Consider the following 20259-nt stretch of genomic DNA (forward strand, 5'->3'; position numbering starts at 1 on the left):
AACAATGTATGCAACAAATAAAAATGTGAACAACAAATAAAAATGTGAACAATACATAAAGAAGAAAAAAAGAAGAAACAAACTAGCCTACAAAAGGGCAAGTGCACAGAATAACTGAAATAAGAACAAAAAACGAAGACAAACCGTAGATCAAGGAACAGCAAGTGTTTTGTTTCAGCAGACATCCTTCTATATTATTTGTCTATTATACGTTTTTGTGTTTGAGTCTGTGTATTTTTGGCAGCCCTATCTATATGGCATCTTGCATAGGCCTATAACTATGGTAATATGCTGTGAAAAGGCTTTAGGGGAGAGGATGGCGTATTTTCATTTTCTACAGATCCCCCCTTATTATTTTCACTTGGGCACTTCGTATTGCTCAAAAACGTCGCTCCATAAGGGTTTTATTTTGAAACGTATGACCGGAAGTCATGTTGTTTATGCTGGCTACCTTGACACCGCTGGCTGGTCGCATCGCATTCCAATGTGAACGACATGTAACCGAGCGGGCTTTATGTTTCCAAGTCGTTTTCAACCGCAATTTGAAGGAATAAAATGTCCAACTTGAAGGAGTCGAACTCTTGTCCTGACGGCTACAGGGCTTTAAGTACAAGTGAGCTGCGGGAGCTTTTACAAAACGACGACAAAATGGACCAAATCATTCGACTCAATGAGAAGGTAGGTAACCTATTTGTTGGTCCCTAAAGGAGCAAACTGTCAGGAGCAAATTGCTCTGTAATACCGCTGTGTATCATCTGTTCTTTTATTTTAACGGAGACGTTTCATAATGTCCTCAGTGTGCCTTTCTTCAGTCCTCAAAATGAATATGTAGGTGTCTTTTGTCTTGGCATATGCAGTGCAATGTGTGTAACGTAAATCAGCTTTACATGGCTCATCGATTGTCTGCGTGGCGAGCGGTTAGATTTTCCAATTGGTTTCCATCAACCACACTTTAATAATATATGTGTTTTAATGCTAATGCAACTACGATGAGGCAAAGAAGAATCCATGTTTTGCGGTTTGCGCATATGATGTATTCTTTTATTTAACAAACGTTCTCTTCATGCAGGAAGCATCATGATATCCTTCAAGCCCCGATACGTGCAGTTCTCAAGTACAGAGAGACGCCACGCCAAACTACACTCACAGTCTGGCGATTTAATGATGCTTTGTTTGTCGGCAATCCTACACACCTGGTAGAACATGACTTACGGCCTTTTCTGAGTTTTTAGCATGCATTCTTCAATTCGGCATGCATTTAATATGTCAAGCAGCACTTACTCCAGTAACATTTCAACTTTTACAACTGGTCCGCCTGCTATTCCTGTTATCTTCCTCCGCCAAAACACATCGTGGATAGCGGTAGCGAGCAGAGTGAACACATTTTAAAAAGAGCAATTTAATTGAATTAAAATATGGCTTGGTGAACTACATGCATGCCGAATTGAAGAGTGGTTTCGAAACTTCCAGAAAACCTCTTAAGTCGTGTTTTATGAGGTTTGTACCTTTGCGGCAAAGCAAGGTAAAATTACATTGCCAGATTTTTAATCGAGTTTGGTTATGTTCTCTCCATATAAGAGGCACGTATCGGGGCTGCATGATATCCTTCCTGTCGTCAAGATATACAACATCTCTCCCACACACACACACACACAAACTGTACTAGGTGTTCCCAAACTTTGTCATGGACCCAATTTGATAAGTTTTGCCCTGAGGAACCCCATCTGAAAAGATCCTTTGTTAGTCATGATTTAGTATATAATTGCACAGCTGTCATTGCTATGGGTGGGGTGATAACAACAGTGGGTACAGTGAAACCTGATCACAGCGGTCATCCTCTACTTCCAGTGAAATAATTGTGAAATTCAACTATTTCATGTTGCTGGGGACCTCCTGGACCCCGCTTGGATAACCACTGCATTCCTGTCTCTACCAATACCTACACTCCTCTTATTTGCCTTACCAAGAAGGCAGAAGCCGATTGTCAGCTGATTCTACTTTGAAAGAAAAAGGTTACTTATTTGGACTGGGTAAACCTCTGCCCAGGTCTTGGCTAAGTATGTGACATTTGAAACCTGCCTGTGTGAATGAATTAAGAAAGATGGAGCCAAAGTGGTTGAATCTCACCAAGAGGTCAAACAACTCTCCTCTGGGAAGAGAGCAGAGTTACTCGGAACCGCAATCTTGAAATCTCGGGAATGCTTTAGTGCGCATTCACCCAGGTTGCGGCGTATCCATCATTAACAATACTTGTGTTTGCAGGAGGCGTTTGTCCTTTATATAGCCTGTCCCCCAGGGATGCAGTGGTAAATGAAATGGAGGCTAAACTGTGACCTCCAGATGGTGATCATCATAAAGCAAATGTGCAACAAGATGAACAAGAATCAGTGTCATTCTCAGAAAAGCGTGAATTTGTTCTGTGCCTGCTGTGTCTACCCCTCAGCACAGAAACTTTTAAGCTCATGTTATCATGGCTGGCCGTTGTGTGGCTACACAGTAGTGATGGTTGAGCTCATGGTTGACCCCCCCACCCCTCCCCCCAGCCCTATGCACCTTTGGAGCCGTGCGCTTCATTAACGTCCCACGGTCTCTGGGGGTTGGGGGGGTGGGGGGGGGGGGTGGAGACCATCTTAAAAGGGTCATTACAATAAGATGAATGCCTACAGTTGCTGAATAGCCCCGGACAACAAAACAAGCCTGGGCCAGGAGGTCTCTGCTACCTGCCCTGCTGAAATGCCACCCTCTGCTGGCATCATGGGACTGGACAAAAGTATGCTTGCAAACCCATAGGACTGGATGAAGTATATTCTAGTCATCTGGGCGCTCTATATGAAGACATTAGAGTGCATGGGAAGACATAGCTTTGCATGCACTCTAAGGAAAACTCCACCCTAAACACTTTAACACTATTAGACACAGCTATTGGCAATGTACCCTTCATTTCTGGGTCCATGTTGTTGTTTGGCGGTGTATTTTTTTTTTATTCCGGTGGATAACGGGCCAAATGTGAGTTTGATTGCAGAACATTTTTCAGCTGTATAAAAAAATCAACGGTAAACGTCAGGTTTTGGTGTCAGTCCTTCACAATCAAAGAGCGATTGAATAATCATACAGGGAGAAATCCATTGTAGAAGAGGCAGAGAGACCAATTTCTTCACCGAAAGTAGCCTCAATAGACCAGAATGCAATGCAGGCAGCAGACATGTTGCGTTTTGAGTAAGGGTCATGAGCCATTCTGGATAATGTAGGAAATCACTAACTGAAGTAGAAGTAGAGGAGGCAGGTTGAGGGAAAGTGGGTTCACCAAAAAAGTAAATTACAACACTTCATCACTAGATAACTCCTTGAATGCACTAAACATTGACTCCGAATATCCTTTAAACTAATGGTATTGGAGGAAAGTTCTAAAGTTTACTGGCCTTCCACTCAAGAGTAACACAGCGTCTCATTTCTCTCGGCCGACTGCAGGCTCGGTGCGAAACGAAGACTCCTCTTTCATGGAATTGGTTTCGCACCCCATCAATTTCACTGGAGACTGAATGTTAAATTGGGAGCTTGGGACTGCAGGAGCCTAATTAGGCTTTAGCCTCATTTAAGAGAATCCGTCTTCAAATCGTCAAAGGTGGAAGACAAACACCTATTTACTACATCTCCTGTGGTCAGACGCGTCGAACCGCAGAAAACAACAGCGCCGCTCCTAGTCTTTCCCAGAGAGATCTTCTGGCACAGTCCTCCCAGCTCTAAAGTTGCTCTCCAAGTGTCATCCGTCAGTGATGGTAAACACTGTCAGCTCCGCTTTACAGCCGGTGCATCAAAACACAAACGCTCGGTCCCCAAAGGCTGTAAAAAAAGTGGCTGCTTGATAAACGGGCTAGACCAGCCATAGCAGGAAACGGAAGGTCTTTTTTCGATTCCTGTTTAGGGAAAACGGGACGGATGATGGGGATGTAAGACTCAAAGAAGCTGGTGTTGTCATCTTTATTGTCGCAGGGAACTTGAGAGAGAACAGCAGATCTGTAGTGTCTCTTTCCGCACGCAAACAGAGCTTCTTTTGACTACGGGCCACACTCTGCAAATTCCTCTGAACTCGGGACTGCGATTGCCCCACAAACATCCTTTTGATGACCCATAAATGTGAGACAGATGCGCAGTGCAACACTGGGCGCAAAGAAATAGCCCCCAGGTCTAGAAAGAGTGGCTGTTGAAAGAAAACAATCGGGCAAGAAAAGTATCCGACTGGGCAGAATCACAGGAATGCTGAGGCCGATGGAATATGCAGAGAGGATTCAGATTTGTACGCTCGCTAAAATGCGCTATGAACCTCACAAAGTGGTGTCATGTTGGTGTCTGGGACACCAGGGACTTTCTTTCCAGCCGTGACGCGACCATGTTGGCAAGGCTTGAAAGGGTGTGGCGTTCTGTTAAATAATTTATTGTTTTCCTGTAGTCTGGGACAGTGATTCTGAGCCGTTTTGACTGGTGATTCCTATTCACAAAACTCATTTCACAGCCATAAACGTACTGAATGGTGACCTTTGACCCCCAAATGTTGAATTTTACTTTCCTTTTTCAGGCTGTATAACTGATTTAATGATTGGAATACGCCTCGAGGCCTGAAAATATGCCATATTTCTCAAGAAAAGGGCATTTATCTTGAAGATTAAAAACATGATAATAAAATTGTATGGTAGAAATACTGTATTTTCAGATTGCATAAATGATAATGTGATCTGTGAATATGAACAGATTTCTTCCAGAGCTGGAATTTGGCAAAAGAATTTCATTTCATTTCATTTCGAGCATGTGCCAAGCGCTCCCTGTTGCTGTATCAAATCAAGCGCTCCCATTTACGTTTCATGGCTATGAGCAATGAGCGCCGTGACCAATCACAGCTGCAGAGTGTGCAGTGAGCAGGTTGTCATCATCTCTGTACATATCCACATTATCATTTAGCATACAATTTTTTATTTGTTTGAGGATTGTGATACATTGGCTAATCTGATCATCAAATTAGTAAATGCATGCAACTGATGCACTGTTCCACTACTTGGATCAGAACTTGTATTGGCTGATCTACTTAGTAAAGTAGTCATATTTGTATCAGTGCTCCTCAATCTATATTGGGGACATCGTACAGTGCTCTTCCCTGTCCACAGCTACAGGATCCAAATCATAGTAATAAGTCCAAGTTATACATGTTGATGATGTGAATAAGGAACACAGTAAGACTGGAAACAGTCTTGTGTTGATCTAGAGACTCTTTTGCTGCTGTTGTCAGAAGTACCAAAGACAAAAGCTAAAAAAAAAGTAAATAGTCAAAAAAACTAGACTAAATAGTAAATGTGTAAAAAGTAAATCTAATGAATGAGTAACTCTTCCCTCCTCCAGCAACTACTGTCATGGTGTCCTTGAGCTAGGCACTGCTCCAGTGTACTGGGCGGCTCCCAGTGCCCAGCAGTAGAAGACTGTGATTGTCCTGGGCAGCTCCCAGCTGTGAGTGTATGTAACTGTGAATGTGCAGCGGGGCAGCAGTGGAAAAGAGCACGCCGCTCGGTCGACTTTCCCCGGATAAATAAAGGTTAAGAAGACCCGGAGAAATATTGGCCATGACAACTTTCCCTACGTGTCATGGGGGAGTCATGCAATTAATCAGCAAAAAACGCTCCGGACTTCTGAAATAATCCCTTTGACCTTTGCTCTGCGCCCTGAGCCGTGCACGCGGCCGTTTTCTGACTCTGTACTTGTGTTCAGTTTCAGGAGCTGCAGGTGGACAGGGAGACGCTGCTGACCACCAATCGGAGCCTGGCCGAGGAGAGCCTCGCCCGGCGACCCCGCCTTAATAACGGCAAACTCCAGCTGGCGGAGAAATACCGGGAGCTGTCTGACCTGACCACCGCCTGCTGGGAAAAACAGAGTCAGCTCGGTGAGTTTATAAAAGGGGAAAATCTGATGAGTGGTGTTTCTAGTTCCGTGTCGGATGGCGATGGAAGATCATTGTCAAGGCATAAGTCAAGAGGAGTGTGGTTGTGATGACAAGGGCGCCGGTTCAAATTCCAGGGCTGGATGGGTAGATATGGCCTTGTAACTCTTTCACACACTTTCTGATGATGGGACTATTTTCTCTCTCATTCGTTCATGCAAGCAATAAAACGTGCCCTATCACCATATACAGTACTTCAATGAAAACAAACCAAAAGCATAAAATCGCAGAAACCCCAGGGAAAGGTTGCGCCCTAACCTCAAAGGTTAGAAGTAATTATACGTAATATTCCACAGCGGCTCTCCATTGTCTTACCTTGTAATTGCCCCAAAGACAAACAGCCTTTACTGGATAGTTGGATAGAAAGAAAGCGGTATAATTTTAACACTCCTTTGAATTATTTTTAGTACCCGTGCCTCTGTACATGGTGACTGAATGGCGCGTCGGGTTTAAAAAAACAGACGAGATTAGCTTTTTATGTCCCAGTTGCATCAATTTCTGTCATAGACATGAAGGCGAGGAAAGGAATGAGATTGCAATATCCCTCCCTCGCTGTCCAACCGTCATCTCAATTCATTCGCCTTTTCCTAAAACCCCAGTGTTCAGGCGTTCACAGGGACCCAGTCAACTCCAATATTCTGGTATTCAAAACCAAGACAACAGATGAATTATTTGTTGACTCTTTACCACTCTCTCCTCACACTCTCCCTCTCCCCTCCCCGACACTGTATGGCCTAGTTCAAATGGCGCTGCGATCAAACATTGAAAAGCCTTTTGTTCGGGCTCCTCGCCGGTTCAAAGAAGAAGGGCGAGTTTCACATGACGGTACAGAGAGGCTTTCGGAGCGTCGGCTGCCCCGCTCAGCGTAAGCCTCGGCCCGGCCGGGAGTTTGGTCATGGGAACAAAACGGAGCATATCAAATGCCAGCAGGAAGCTTGCAGCAGTTGTCAAGGAATTTGCGGGGTGGAAGGGGCCTTGTCTTTGTTTAGGCAAGTCATGCTTTTGACAGGGCGACTATAGGGCCGCACCAGAGGAAGTCCCATAAGCCTCGCTCCTCAATTCTAAGCCTCATGGGCGAATTGCAGAAATTCCTGAAATAGTTTGAAACAGTCACGCCAGAAGCAGGTGATGGAATAAATCCCACCGCATTAATTTTGGGAGGTAAGGGCAACCGCTGCTTGCTCATTACACCAGGTGTGAGCTTTTACGGATCAGACGCAGCGCCCGGTTCACCCTAATGAACACGTGGTGTGTTGTCGGAAGACTTTGCCAAACTTCTTGCACGGCCTCAGCTGCTGTCCAGTGATGGAAGGTGGGTGGAATGTTTAACTTCCTGTCAACGCGCGCACACACGCACACACCACACAGATGCTGTCCCACCTCCCCAGCAAAGCAGGATGGGTGGGGGTCCTTCCTTCCTCTCCCAAAACATCTGATTCTCATTTGGCGCAACGAGGGAGGAAGAAGGGATGAATGAGGAGGATTTTCTTGAGGCGGGTAATCGCAGCAGAGACTAACTGTGTAGCGGGTAAAGGCAGACAGCTGTGTTGTCTAATGCGGGCTGCTGTTGTGAGATGGGATGGATATATGAGAGGGGAAATCTGCAATGTTGTGTTGTGCCCCCCCCACCCCTCACCCCCCAAGTGGAATTGCAACCTTGGAGTGTGTGAACATCTCTGTATCCCAATCAGTTTCCCAATCCATTGTTCTCAGCCTCTTTCTTGTACCGCTGTTTGAGCATTTTTGATAATAGACAACACTCTGCATACAATCTCATGTGCCCCTATTCTTTAAAGGAAAAGGAGTCCATGTTGTTGTTTGGTGGTGTATTGTTCTTATTCCTGTGGATAACTGGCCAAACGTAGACAACATGGCGTCACGTCAAGATATTTCAAGTGCAGCTACAATGGAGTTTAATAGAAGACAATGTCTCAGTTATCTAAAACATCAACGGTAAACGTCAGGTTTTGGTGTCAGTCCCTCGGAATGAAAGAATCATACAATCATACAGAGAGAAATCCATCATAGAAGAGGCAGAGAGACCAATTTCAGCTTTGGTGAAAGCATCAAACATTTATATAATTCAATATTGAATTCAGTCTTTCACAACAACATGGAAGTAGCATTGAAATTTGGGTTATCCTGACAGCACTAATCGTGATAATACAGTCAAGGAGGGGGAAAGAGAGTCTAGCCCTTAGGCCATTGCATGTAAACATGAAAGGCATCCCTCACCTGAAAGGAATCCCTCATCCACACTCACTGACCACAGAGGGAAGAGCTGTACACACCCACCGACATGTTCGGGCCAAGCAGAGGTCAGCCTCTTAATACACTAGTACAGGACTGTACTTGTCTCATTTTCATTCTTTTATTTGTGCTGTTTGGGTGTGGCTATCAAAGTGAGATTACGGCTGTTGTGCTGCCCTCGCACTAGATTGAAGTGAATGGGATCTGTTAGATGAGGCTTTTATGTTCACTTCCCCTGGGAATCCAACCGGCAGTCTCCAGCCAGACAAAAGACAGCCTCCACCTCTGTAGCTGGAGAACAAAGGGCATATGGGGTCGTTCAGTGACCGACAGTGGGGTTTTTTCATGATGTTGCATATTCAGATGTGAGTAACAGCTTCATACCCTTCACTTTAATGGGTTTTATGGGTGTATTTTAAAAGATCTCAACACTTCTCAGTGTGTGATACCATTTTTGTGTTGTAGAATTAGACACTTATGAGGTGTTTTGCTGTTAACATTTTGGATTTGTGGTCTAGTTCAATCTCTTAATACATATTTTATGGCAAGAATACACAGCCCAAGGAGGGGAATATCGATCAGACTGCACATAGGTCAGAAATAAAGAGTATGTTAGTCACAGTTGGTAGCGCACACGTGTGTGTGTGTGTGTGTGTGTGTGTGTGTGTGTGTGTGTGTGTGTGTGTGTGTGTGTGTGTGTGTGTGTGTGTGTGTGTGTGTGTGTGTGTGTGTGTGTGTGTGTGTGTGTGTGTTGAAGACGTCCAGGCTGTCACAGGAGATCTTCCAGTTGTAGAAGCATGGGCTCTGGCATCGTACAGCCATGTGTTTAAGCCAGCATTAATCCCATGAGCTGCTCTGAGCGAGGTCTAAAGTGCAATTGTCTCTGACTGCAGGATCCATGGATTCATAAACATCAATGCAAACTACCCCAACATCTGTTAAAGTAATAATTTGTGACATGTTCATATAAACACATTTCCATTTTGCTAGTCTCTCCTGACAATTTATGTAACACAAGAGTGATTCAACCTCTAGCCAGTTCTTGAAAGCTTTTACATTTGCAGTTCTAAACACCTGGTGTCTGGCTGATCTTTCCTGGGAAAAATCCTCTGGTGCACAGGAAGTGATGCGTTTTATGTTTCTGGTTTGTTTGGAATAAACAGAAGAAGAGCTGGGTAGTTAGCATGAGCAGTGATAGCCACCATGGCTGAACAGACAGAGAAAAGAGAAACTCAAACTGCACCAACAGAAAATCCAAGGAGAAAGACGTCCCAGTGCTGGACACACTGTTTGATTGACAGGTGATCTGTGGAAAGAGCAGTGCAGAAACACCACAGCAATGAGCGCTGAGCAACAAAGATGGAGACCAAATAGAAAAAAACAAGGATTAAAAAAAAAACAAGTATGCAGAGTTATCATGTAAATCTACTTGCTTTATATTGGGATTCGACTGATATGAGTTTTTGAAGGCAGATACAGATGTTTTTTTTAATATTTAAGCCGACATAAAATCTGACTCAGTTCCTGCCAACAAAAACAAAATCCCCCAGAATTGTATTCTTGTCAGGGTGGAAAAACCTCTGAAACTGCATTTAGATCATGGTACACTATAACACTCCATTGAAACCAATACTAATACTAATAAAGCATTTACTTGTGTGGAATCTCATCAAAATGTCTCATTAGAATCAGTTCAGGGCTTCCCAGAGACAAACGGTGTAGTATTGATCAATTCTACAATAAATATGTAATCAATCAACCTGCATCATATCAGAGGTGGACCACACTGACTGGCTGATATCTGATTTTTAATAAAAGACCAATATCAGTCTAATGGTACTTAACATGTCATAAAATGGTTCCCTCAAAAAGTACAGGTGATGGGACTGAAGCAGTTTTGCTTATGTGCTGTATTTCCAAAATTATTTCTCAATTTTCCATGAGACGCTATATATTAGTGACATGAAATTATGCACAATAGTAGAAGATGGCACCTCCCAAGTCCACGTGCAAAGTGACGTCTGACGCGTGCGCTATAATTAAACATCAAACCTTTTTTTCGTTCTCACTCTCATTTCTGCGCGAGTGAAGACAAGCACAGCGCCGACGTGAGGGTTCAGGGCCGGAATGCTGCTGGCTTATAATGCACTGCTGGCTTGTTGGCTAATTTTCAGGGCTCAAAAATACATCCATGCCCTGCAAGGCCCCATCTGTAATACCATGACCTATTTGTGTATAATCAGCGGCAGATAGCTTGCCCAGCATGTTAAACGGCTTTTCTTCACTCGAATTCTCATAGCCGTTCGGTGAGGTGGAGTCGGTGCCTTTTAGGGGGGAAAAAAATGATATTCCTTTTAGATAGATGACATGTTTGGTTTGTTTCCAGCTGGTGCTCCATCATCTAGCAGCCTTTGACAAGAAGTAAAGTCATTGGCAGGTCAGCGATGTTGTACAGAGACAATTTTATGACATTTCTGTTCATTTATCAGTGCAAATGTAGTAAATCTAATCAATATTGTGCCAGAACTTTCTCTCCTGACTCCTCTGTTTCGCTGTATTATTTACTGATCAGGCTGTCAATCTAATCATTTATCGATCTTTTTTTATCTATTTTAATTTTATGTATTTATTTATTTGTCTGTCTACCTGTGTCTGTCTGTTTTTTAAGAACACAGAGCCACCATGTTTCCCTCACGCTTTATCTAGAACTCAAGACAAAGTCAACAGAACAGTTGCATATAGAGTAAATCGGCATTTTAGAAAACCTTTGCAGGTTCTCATAGATTGAAAAGAATAAATGGGAAAGTAAGATTTTACTTCCAAGTGTGTGTAAAAGTATGAAAGTCCAATATGGTCAAGACGCAACTGAGATTGGGATGTTGCACATTTCTTATAATTAAAGACATCAGAAGCTATTTTTCCTTTTTTTTTCTTCTGTTACAGTCATCAGCAGGTGCAGGGTATATGCTTTGACACATCTAACTCTACTGTATTAATGAAGGTATAAATTAGTCTACCATGCCAACATTATTTGAACTTCTATGATCATAAACCTAACCCCTACCTTTGATAGTAAGACAAATGTCTTACATCATCAGAGGTAGCAGAGCTAGTAAAGTGAATTGGTAACAGGTTTTGTCTGCGACCCAGCCTTTTAGAATGGATCTCTCTTATCCTGTAGCCCAATGTGCGCTGCAGGTTTCTGGTGCCTTTTGGCTTTTGATCCAGTAACATGTTGAGATCAGCTGTCAGCCAAGAGGTCAGCAGCTTAGCCCACACGCCGTTTTCATGTTGGCCGTCGCATCCGTGAAGGTTTCCCACAACATAACCCCTCCCGTGTCTTATGTGGCAACAGCAAGACGGGCTTTGACTCCACATTGTCTCAGATCTATTCCTGGATGAGATGATTGTGTTCAGGCTATTATAGCTTTGTATTTTTATATAGTTTTAAATATATCAATTTATTTTTAGTTTGTTTTCAGTGTGGCTTTGGTAGTTTTGATTCAGTTTTTGTTTTTTATAAATGTTTAGTTTGTATTTAGTTTCAGTTCAAGTTCTAGTATTTTGGTAGTGGTGGTATTTTCTAAAGGCAAAATGAGTTCTGACAGTCGGTCAGATTATCCTGTAGTGTGAACAGGCTCAAGACTCCAAATGACTCAGACCAGTCAGAACCCCTTTTTTGTTTTTCAGACGTGTTTGATTTGGTTGGTCCAGTCTGGTCAGGCTCATGCAGTGTGAAGCGGTCCAAGACTCATCAAGGCTGAAATCTGACAGTGACCCTGGCAACAGTCAGTAGGAGTTTAACTCAAGGAGGAAGAAAAACAGAATGGACCAGAAGAGAAGTCGCTTTTAACAGCAACAACTCTCACTCATGCAGATAGTTTACATCAGTAGAGAGTAGAGTAATCGTCGTATGTAAGTGGTATAAAATGACAACGTGCCTGGAACAGTCCACATAAGTATGCAATTACAAATTAAGTGAAAGAAGTCTCAAACAAAATTCTTCATTCATGTCATCCTTTTAATAATGTCTCCTCAAAATACATTTATCATGTAAATGGAAACTGTACCTTTTCTACCATGGAACAAAAAATGATAGAACACCTATTTTGTAATCGCATTTACAATTATCTGTTCTTGTTGCTGTCTTCATGTTGGCTGTCCCGTCAATGGCGCTTCCCCACAACATGACCCCTCCAGTGCCTCCCGCATGTGGCAGCAGCAAGACATGCGTAGGCTTTGACTCCACATCATCTCAGATTCACTCTCGGATGAGACGGTCGCGTCGCTCCATCCCCAACACCATTCGCCCGTCAGCGCCACGGCACTACGCCGCATTACCCTCCAGGTCCGCTGAATTACTCTCCCCCCACCTCCTAAAATGTAGGTCACATGCAGCTGCTCCAGAAGTATTTGTTTGCCTGGCTGTCACCTCTCATTACGCCCCCATCTCCAACATCTGCAGTGTGGGGTCATGAACAAGGCCATTCCTTCACGCATGCTTGATTTTTCGACTGCATCCAAAGTACGTGTTCGCGCAACGGCGGCCAGAACCCCAAAGCCTTAGCATGGAGCGTTAGATTATTAATGCCGAGTTGATGGCAAGATATGAAGTGGAACATGTTGTGCAGCATTGAAGATTAGGCTTATTCAAACCCATGACCAATGACTAAACTGTTTTACCATACCCCAACGACATGCAGGGAGCGTTTTAAAGTGAACATCTTGGCTGGAAATGCCAAGCCAAAAAGTACCTGACACACATTGTCCATTTATCTTCATCTGTCTAGATGGGAGGGTATAGACTTTCCCCCGGGGGATCGGAATTATTAGTGTCACCACCATGACCTTTATTTGCCCCTCACTCTCGACTGAACTCGGTCTGGCTCGCGGGTGGGGGTGGGGGGGGTGTGGCTGCCACAGCTACACTTGAAGGGACAGGACACACTTTTAAGTCAGCTGGGTCAAGCCTATATATAATGATGTCCGTGCTCCCTAGAAGGTGAAAACATGCTGTGCGTGTGCTTGTCACATATGTATCAGGCAGGTGTTGAAACTGTCTGCTTGTGTCTTCATGGGTGTCAGTTGGGTATGGCAAGTGCAGCACTCTCCTTGTCTTGGACCTAAGTGAGTGCAATTTGATCTTCAAGTTATTAGCATTATAATGGAGAGCAAACATCAAGCAAAAATTGCTAGAAGTCTATCTGGGAGCCATATCTTGAAATACACTCGCATCAGGGAGCATTCAGGACCACTTTTGTGAAATGATGCCCCTGTGTATCTTTATTGTTAATGCCCCCTGCATTTTTTCTTGCGTTGACGTGGACATAAATAATTCAAATGTATGTATATGTGCATGCACATGCACGTTCATCTCCTGGGTATATTCGTTTCTCCTCTCAAGTGATGCGAAGGCGAGGTTAGAAATAAATGGATGTGTGCTGAATGAATAAATGTATGCTGAATTATCTATTGATCGTAGATAGATTTGTTTATTGCCAACCGGCTGATATACAGTACACGGATGAAACAAACAAAAGAAGCAACACTTTGCATCCGAGAAACAAATGAATGAATGAACGGAAGTCAAAAATGAGCGACTCCAAAGTAGATTTCCATCAGCAGACCAACCTAAGATGACAAGCTTGCTAAGTCGGCTCGAAGCTTAACATTTACAGTTTCCCTTTGCCTTTTATCTAGCCCAAAAAAACTTCCACCACATCACCACCATCTCCTCATCAGCACATGCCCCGAAGGGTCTTTGCGATTCGGAAAATCATTTTCTCTGCCGCGGTTTCTCGGTTACTGAATTTCCCTTCCGACTGGAGTGAAGTCATACCTCACCCCCCACTCCACCCACCCACCCACCCCTCCCTCCGTGTGAATCAGTGATGTTTCTTTGTCGTTGCAGAGGCACATGTCCAGAAGCACAGCCTGCAGACAGCGCAGAACCTCCTACAGGAAGAGGTGGCACGTGCTGAGGAGCATTCAGAGGTAAAAACAAAAGCTTCGACACTGGAGTTGTCGTTGCTCACTCTTGCTGTAAATCCAACACATTCTTTTGCTCCTTTGTCAGTACTGTTGTGGAGGTCCCATTGAGGACCCAAAAAGCCTGCATTCCAGTTGACGGCCCACCCCCTTTTGCGCAATCTGATCTCTAGAGAAATGAGACACATATAGTGAGTGGTCCACCAATGTCTATAGCAATCTACGTTGTTTTTCACATAGGTTCTCCCATAAACAGACTTTGCAATTGGTTTACACCCCATGAAAGGTGCAATGCGCAGAAGAAACCCCCTTGATATACAGTATACAGTATATTGTACGTCGATTGTGCATTAATACCGGAAGCAAGTCTTTCTTGAACATTTTACATTAGAACCGATTTAGAATATTGGAACACAATTTTTTTTTTATCATCCTACTAGCTACCAGACCATTCATTGCACCTTGTGACTGCTACAAAGAAAGCAAAATTAGATTTTTCCAAGCGATTCCTCTTGAGGATGGAGCAAATGTGCAGCAGCAGTTCAGCAAGTGTGCAGTAAAACGTAGGACTTCTACAATGTCGACACATGCACGTTTGATTTGCTGATCAATCAAGCAGACGGACTGCCTGCCTATCTGTGGTCATCATCACCAACAACAAGACTAGTCATACATATTGTATATGTTGAGAAAGGGCCAGGCACATAGTAAATAAATATTGTTTAGTAGGTTGCATTTGAAATAGATCTGTGCAGCCTTATGATTAAGGGTGCGATCACAGTTTGTTTCGTTTGGTCTGATTCATAGTGGAAAAGTTTACTTTGTTGCATTTTTGTATTTGTTTCGTTCAGGAACACGTTGCCCCAATAACAAGCGAACCAGGGCTTGTAAACAAAAGTCACATGGACTCATAAGTAGCTTGTTTATTGGACAGAGTTTTGGTAACCTGTCATCCTGCCAGGTAAGAGATTTTGGCAGCGGGGCAAGTCAAAACAAATCTGATTCCAGTCATTGTAACTTTAGCTAAGCATGATGGACTTGTCTGCGCTCTTTGCTGTAATTGACCTTCTCTGGTGTTCAAACCAGTTAAGAACACATGAAGAAATAGCCGAGAATGAGCATCAGTCCAGATTGCGGTTTGCCCCCTCCATTTTGTTCTGCTAGGCTTTCCAAGCATGAGGAACTGCAGGTTATCAGATGTCAACATCCATCTCCATATACCCATAAAACCTTGCGTTTTGAGGGTGCTTCCTGTAGTCGGATCGGATTACGGACGATTCTCACTCTTAATGAACCACATTGCAGTTCGCTTGGAAGAGAACAGACTCACATTTTCAGGTGTCTTGGTGCAGTTGTTTGGTGCCACCCGAGTTCAAATGGCATTGTTCTCATCTGGCCAAACTGGACTAAAGGAGTAAACGCTCAGAATAAACCACTCCAAACACACTTGCTGTGAACGCACCCTTTGTCTCTTTGATGTGAACTGGCAGCAAAGAAGCAAGTTCTTTCCAAGTCAAAGAAACCAAGTCATAGAAAACAAAACAAAATATCTGGTCACTGAATTGCATTTGTGATCAATAAACAAAACTATGAAAGGATGATACAGTGGTGAAGTGCACCACATCATTACTGTATCATCCTGTTCCGATTTTGTCTGGGGCTACCTGATTTCCTAATTTAGGTCCTTATGTAGATTAATGCAGAACTTTATGTTCATAGTCACCTGCATGTACTCACTGTACTCGTAGACACTTGTAGGCCTATAGTGTTGAAGACTTCCATAACAAACCTACATGGATTTTCTGACATGCATGTACAGACAAGTATGTGCGCACAACATGGATTACAAACTCAGCTCTGCTGTGCATACACATTGCTGTGACGTTTACATTTGTCTGTACATCTTATAGAAATTACTCAAAATAACACATTTTGCTGCAAATTTTACAATTTCCACAAAATGTCACAATACTGTTGTATTCAGTGTTTGTCTAAATTCCATTTTTATACCAACAAATTTTGTGATTCTGTATGATTTCTGCAAAATAGAAATGGGGCCTTATGCTATGGGTGATGTAAAGCACGATGGACTGAGACAACACAAGAGTGCAGCATCTCCTTATTGCGTGTTCCTCAGAAATCTCAGTGGCTATTGAGAAAATATTGGCTTAGTTTGTTTAGCTCTGAAAAGAAAATCAGTCGTGAAATAAATCCATACAGTGCGGGCGCAACCTGTTTTCACCAAGGCCGAGGAATAGAATAATTAATGCTCCAAATCAATCACTACATCCAGACGGCAGACGGAATACGAGCAGAAGTGGGAGCCGGCCCTCGGTTTCTCTCCTTCAGCTGCTGCCTGCTCATGTAACCACCTACACAAGTCATTAATTACTCGCTGTATTCAGCATAGGGTGCATAGGATATTTTCACAGGCCGTGTTCACACGCTCACATGGCTGGATGCATTTGTTGATAGGATATACCTTTAAAGATGCAACAATATTTGGACTTTTTGTATGTACTATCAGAGTTTTGCATATTTCTGGTACGCACTGTGTACAAAATACATTTACTTGAACTCGCAGCTTAAGCTGCAATCTCATCATAACAACGCTTCATAACATTCATCTTTTTAAACGTGATGCATTAGCAAGTGGTACTTGTAAATCCTTGGTGCAGTTTTTCTGCACGTTCCTTTGGCTCAAATGGAGGAAATGAGGGAGGCTTATTCCCACAGATGAAACCCCCACTGCTGCTCCAGGCGTGGATTGATCCATGCATTAAATAACACTTCCCCCACCTCGCATGGCTCCAATCGATACCGCTATGACTTCAAGTCATTAGAGTTTCTGTCCACTGACTGATTAGGCAACACCCATCATAACGAGTAGCCGCCATGAATGAATGCTGAGACAACACCTCAACCCATTTGTTTATTAGATAGATTCAGATCGGCGGGTCAGTAAATGTGGGCAGCTGTGTGTGACATTCATTCAGAATTAGTAAACTTGTAAGTAAGTAAACTTGTGAAATAGCCATTGCGGCATTTTCACCACTCAAATAAATATATATATAAATATATAAAATTACATAGCTTCAAATTATGTTGTGGAGCACCAATGGGCAAAAAACATTCACAAATTCTGGGTGTCACATCATTTCAGTTCATGTTGAAAACTTCAACCATCAATAAAAATCTAAAAAAAATATCTGCATTAATTGTGTTCTAAACCTTCAGAGAACATCATTGATTGAGGGGAAAATCATCAGCATTTTAATCATAGGTCTACAGCAGCATTTGAAAGCAAATACAGCAGTTACCAAAACAACTTTTAATTGAATTTAAAAATGTGATGTTTTCACAGTAGTGGCACTGTGACCATGAAGCTCCGTGAGAAAGACTGCAGCCCAGCCGCCCCCATCTCTTATTAAAATATGTGTTTTCTCGGTAGCTGGCATCCCGAGCTAGTGTATGGAACTCAGCTGCAGCCACATGACACTGCCTACAAAGGCTCTCGCCAACAACTTCTTCTTCTGTTGCCTGCAGTTAAGCTGCATTATTAGGAAGGTTCCTTGAAGGAGGAAGGAAGGAAGGAGGACGAAGGAGACAAAACCTTAACTATATGTTGTTCAAACTGCTGTGCAATAGTAGAAACGGTTAAACGCCCATCCTGCTTCACAGTGTCACCAGTTATGAAAAGTAGACCACACAACCCACAAGGGGGTTACTGTAGTGATTTCAGTCATTATCCTCCATATTAAACATGACTTGCTTCACATGTCCAGGTAAGTCTGGAACTGAGGGTGACGTACTTAACTGACTTATTTTCTGTTTGATGACCCTAATTTATGCCTTCAGTTTCTCAAGGCTCTGCTGGTTATGTGTTAAAGCTGCCAGATCGCAGCCCACTGGGGGCTTACGTTGTCAGGAACATAAAACATTCATTGTTGCTCTTTGGAGACAGTTTATGCTACTTAGACGTACAAGCAACAGTGAAGATACCTGAAGCCGTTTGAGTAGGTGACTCTGCTCAACGAGTCAACTGTCTATTTTTAAGAAGTTGGTACACTAAAGGAGGTTAGCTTCACAAATACGACTGTTGTCATCAGTGTATTGCCTAGCTAGACGGGGCCCAAAACCAGCTCTCCACATCCAGGGGCCACAGTCAGAGACAGATCACAGGCTTTTCAAGCTTTGCCAAATGTAACTGTTGCAGCATAAGGACCTTTGTGGGCCATATAAAATGTACTGACAATGAAAAGTTGTAGCTGACAGTCTATGCCAAAGTTCATGGGTAAACATTCCCAGCCCTTGTTAAATCCCCTTTATACTTACAAGTGTTTGTTTGAAGGATTCCCAGGGGTTGGACCTTTGTGTGTTATCCTGTCTGCTGATACCTGTTTATTTGTGTGCTCTGCTTCACAGGAGCTGCTGGAGAAGTTCATGGAAGGGAATGTAACCCTGGATGAGTTCTTGGACTCCTTCCAAAGCTCCAGAAAGGCATATCACGTCCGTCGGGCTCAAGTGGAGAAGATCCAGGAGGTCGCCCAAGCTAAACGGCAGCCGGGCAAAACGAAAAAAGCAGAGGAGCACGAGAACAAGGTCCAAGAGCTGAAGAAAGACTCCGAGCATCCCCAGGAGCCTCACCAGCGGCCGAATGGCTTCGTCGCCCAGGGCCCGCTCCGAGTCTTCCAGCTGCGCTACGGCCTCACGCCGGCCATCCTGCTGCCCCACTACCCCGTTTCTCCCCCCGCCTCGGCCCTGGGCCACCAAAGTAGCACGCCTCCGCCCGAATCCCAGTTAGGACAAACCCACATCCTCAGCCCCAGCACGCCGCTCCCCGGACACGGCCAGCCGGTCGGCCTCAGGGTCATCGGACAGCTATCGGGCGGCTGGCCAGCCAACGGGAGGCCGGTGCGGGTGCAGCAGCTTTACAGGCCGAACCCTCAACAGCCTGAGCCGCCGTACCGATAACTCAACGGGGAGGGGGGGGAGAAGCCGAAGAGCCGGGCCGAGAGGTCTTCCAAGACACAGAACCAAACCAGTGGCTGTCAGACTCATGTAAGCAAAGACAGACCCAGAGACAGCACTGCAATCTTCAACTTCTGTTCTTCATCCATGACACACAAATGTAAACATGAGATACAAGGGAAATCCATACAACATGAGAGCGGAACAGAGATAGCGAGGCAGGGGATGACAGACAGGGAGGATCAGGGCGTGGAAGGTTTTATTTTTATAGTTTTTATTTGAATCATGTTACACGGTCAGGACGACACAGGGTTGTGAAGCACATCGACGACGCAGAACAAAAAGGACCTCATTGTCCATTCATACAACTTAGAACTGAGAGGGGCTTTGTGAAATGCCAGACGTCATCAAAATGAATGATGACATCAATAAAGTCCAAATCATAGTGTTTACTATGAACTCTCATTGTTTTTTCATACAGCAAATAAGGCATTGGCATTCGTACTTGGAACCATTCCTAAGATGATGAATGCCAATATTAGAAAATTGCAGAGCAAAGTTGGAACAAAAATATTATTTAGAACAGATGGTATTAATTAAAAACCGGATCCGCAGACTACAGGCTGACAACATTATTTGCGAGGTCATGTATGCACATGACTGCTATCTTTTGGGCTGTCTTCCAAAGAGAATTTCATGTCTTTTCTCAGCCGGTTTCTCGCCCAACGTAGATTACTATCACATGAACACCCAAAACATTCTGCCTTTTGCGATTTCATGAACAGTGTTGGAGCTCACATCAGTGAGTGATTTATTTATTCATGTAAATCCTATTTTAAATGCCTGACTTCAAAGCGTCTTGTTTACCCTGGTAAATGAAGAGCTGCTTTTCCCTTTCAAGGCAGCCACTGTTTTTATTTCTTCCCCCGAACGGAGTTGCAGAGTGAGGGAATTTAATCTCTGTGAGAATGCCAGCATTTTGCAAGCGCACTGTTTGTGATTTCATATTATAAGGTGGCTTCTTTCTCTTTCTTTCTCTTTTCTTTGTCCCATTACCCACCCCTTGAGTT

The 20259-nt window shown here is 43.6% G+C and overlaps 1 protein-coding gene across 1 annotated transcript; it reads left to right on the forward strand.

Moving 5' to 3' along the window:
- The first annotated feature begins 496 nt into the window (after positions 1-496).
- vps37d (VPS37D subunit of ESCRT-I) lies at positions 497-19641 on the forward strand. Its single transcript, XM_071905231.2, has 4 exons — positions 497-678; positions 5752-5923; positions 14142-14224; positions 18644-19641. The coding sequence occupies exons 1-4, from the start codon at positions 556-558 to the stop codon at positions 19190-19192; spliced, it is 927 nt and encodes a 308-aa protein (XP_071761332.2). The 5' UTR covers positions 497-555; the 3' UTR covers positions 19193-19641.
- The last annotated feature ends 618 nt before the right edge of the window (positions 19642-20259 follow it).

The sequence above is a fragment of the Centroberyx gerrardi genome, chromosome 11, assembly GCF_048128805.1.
Source record: "Centroberyx gerrardi isolate f3 chromosome 11, fCenGer3.hap1.cur.20231027, whole genome shotgun sequence".
NCBI lineage: Eukaryota > Metazoa > Chordata > Actinopteri > Beryciformes > Berycidae > Centroberyx > Centroberyx gerrardi.

Excerpts from the sequence above, each read along its gene's own strand:
- vps37d (XM_071905231.2), top strand. The coding sequence starts at position 556 with ATGTCCAACTTGAAGGAGTCGAACTCTTGTCCTGACGGCTACAGGGCT. Across the intron at positions 679-5,751 it reads TCATTCGACTCAATGAGAAG|TTTCAGGAGCTGCAGGTGGA; the intron begins GTAGGTAACCTA and ends ACTTGTGTTCAG. Across the intron at positions 5,924-14,141 it reads GGAAAAACAGAGTCAGCTCG|AGGCACATGTCCAGAAGCAC; the intron begins GTGAGTTTATAA and ends TTGTCGTTGCAG.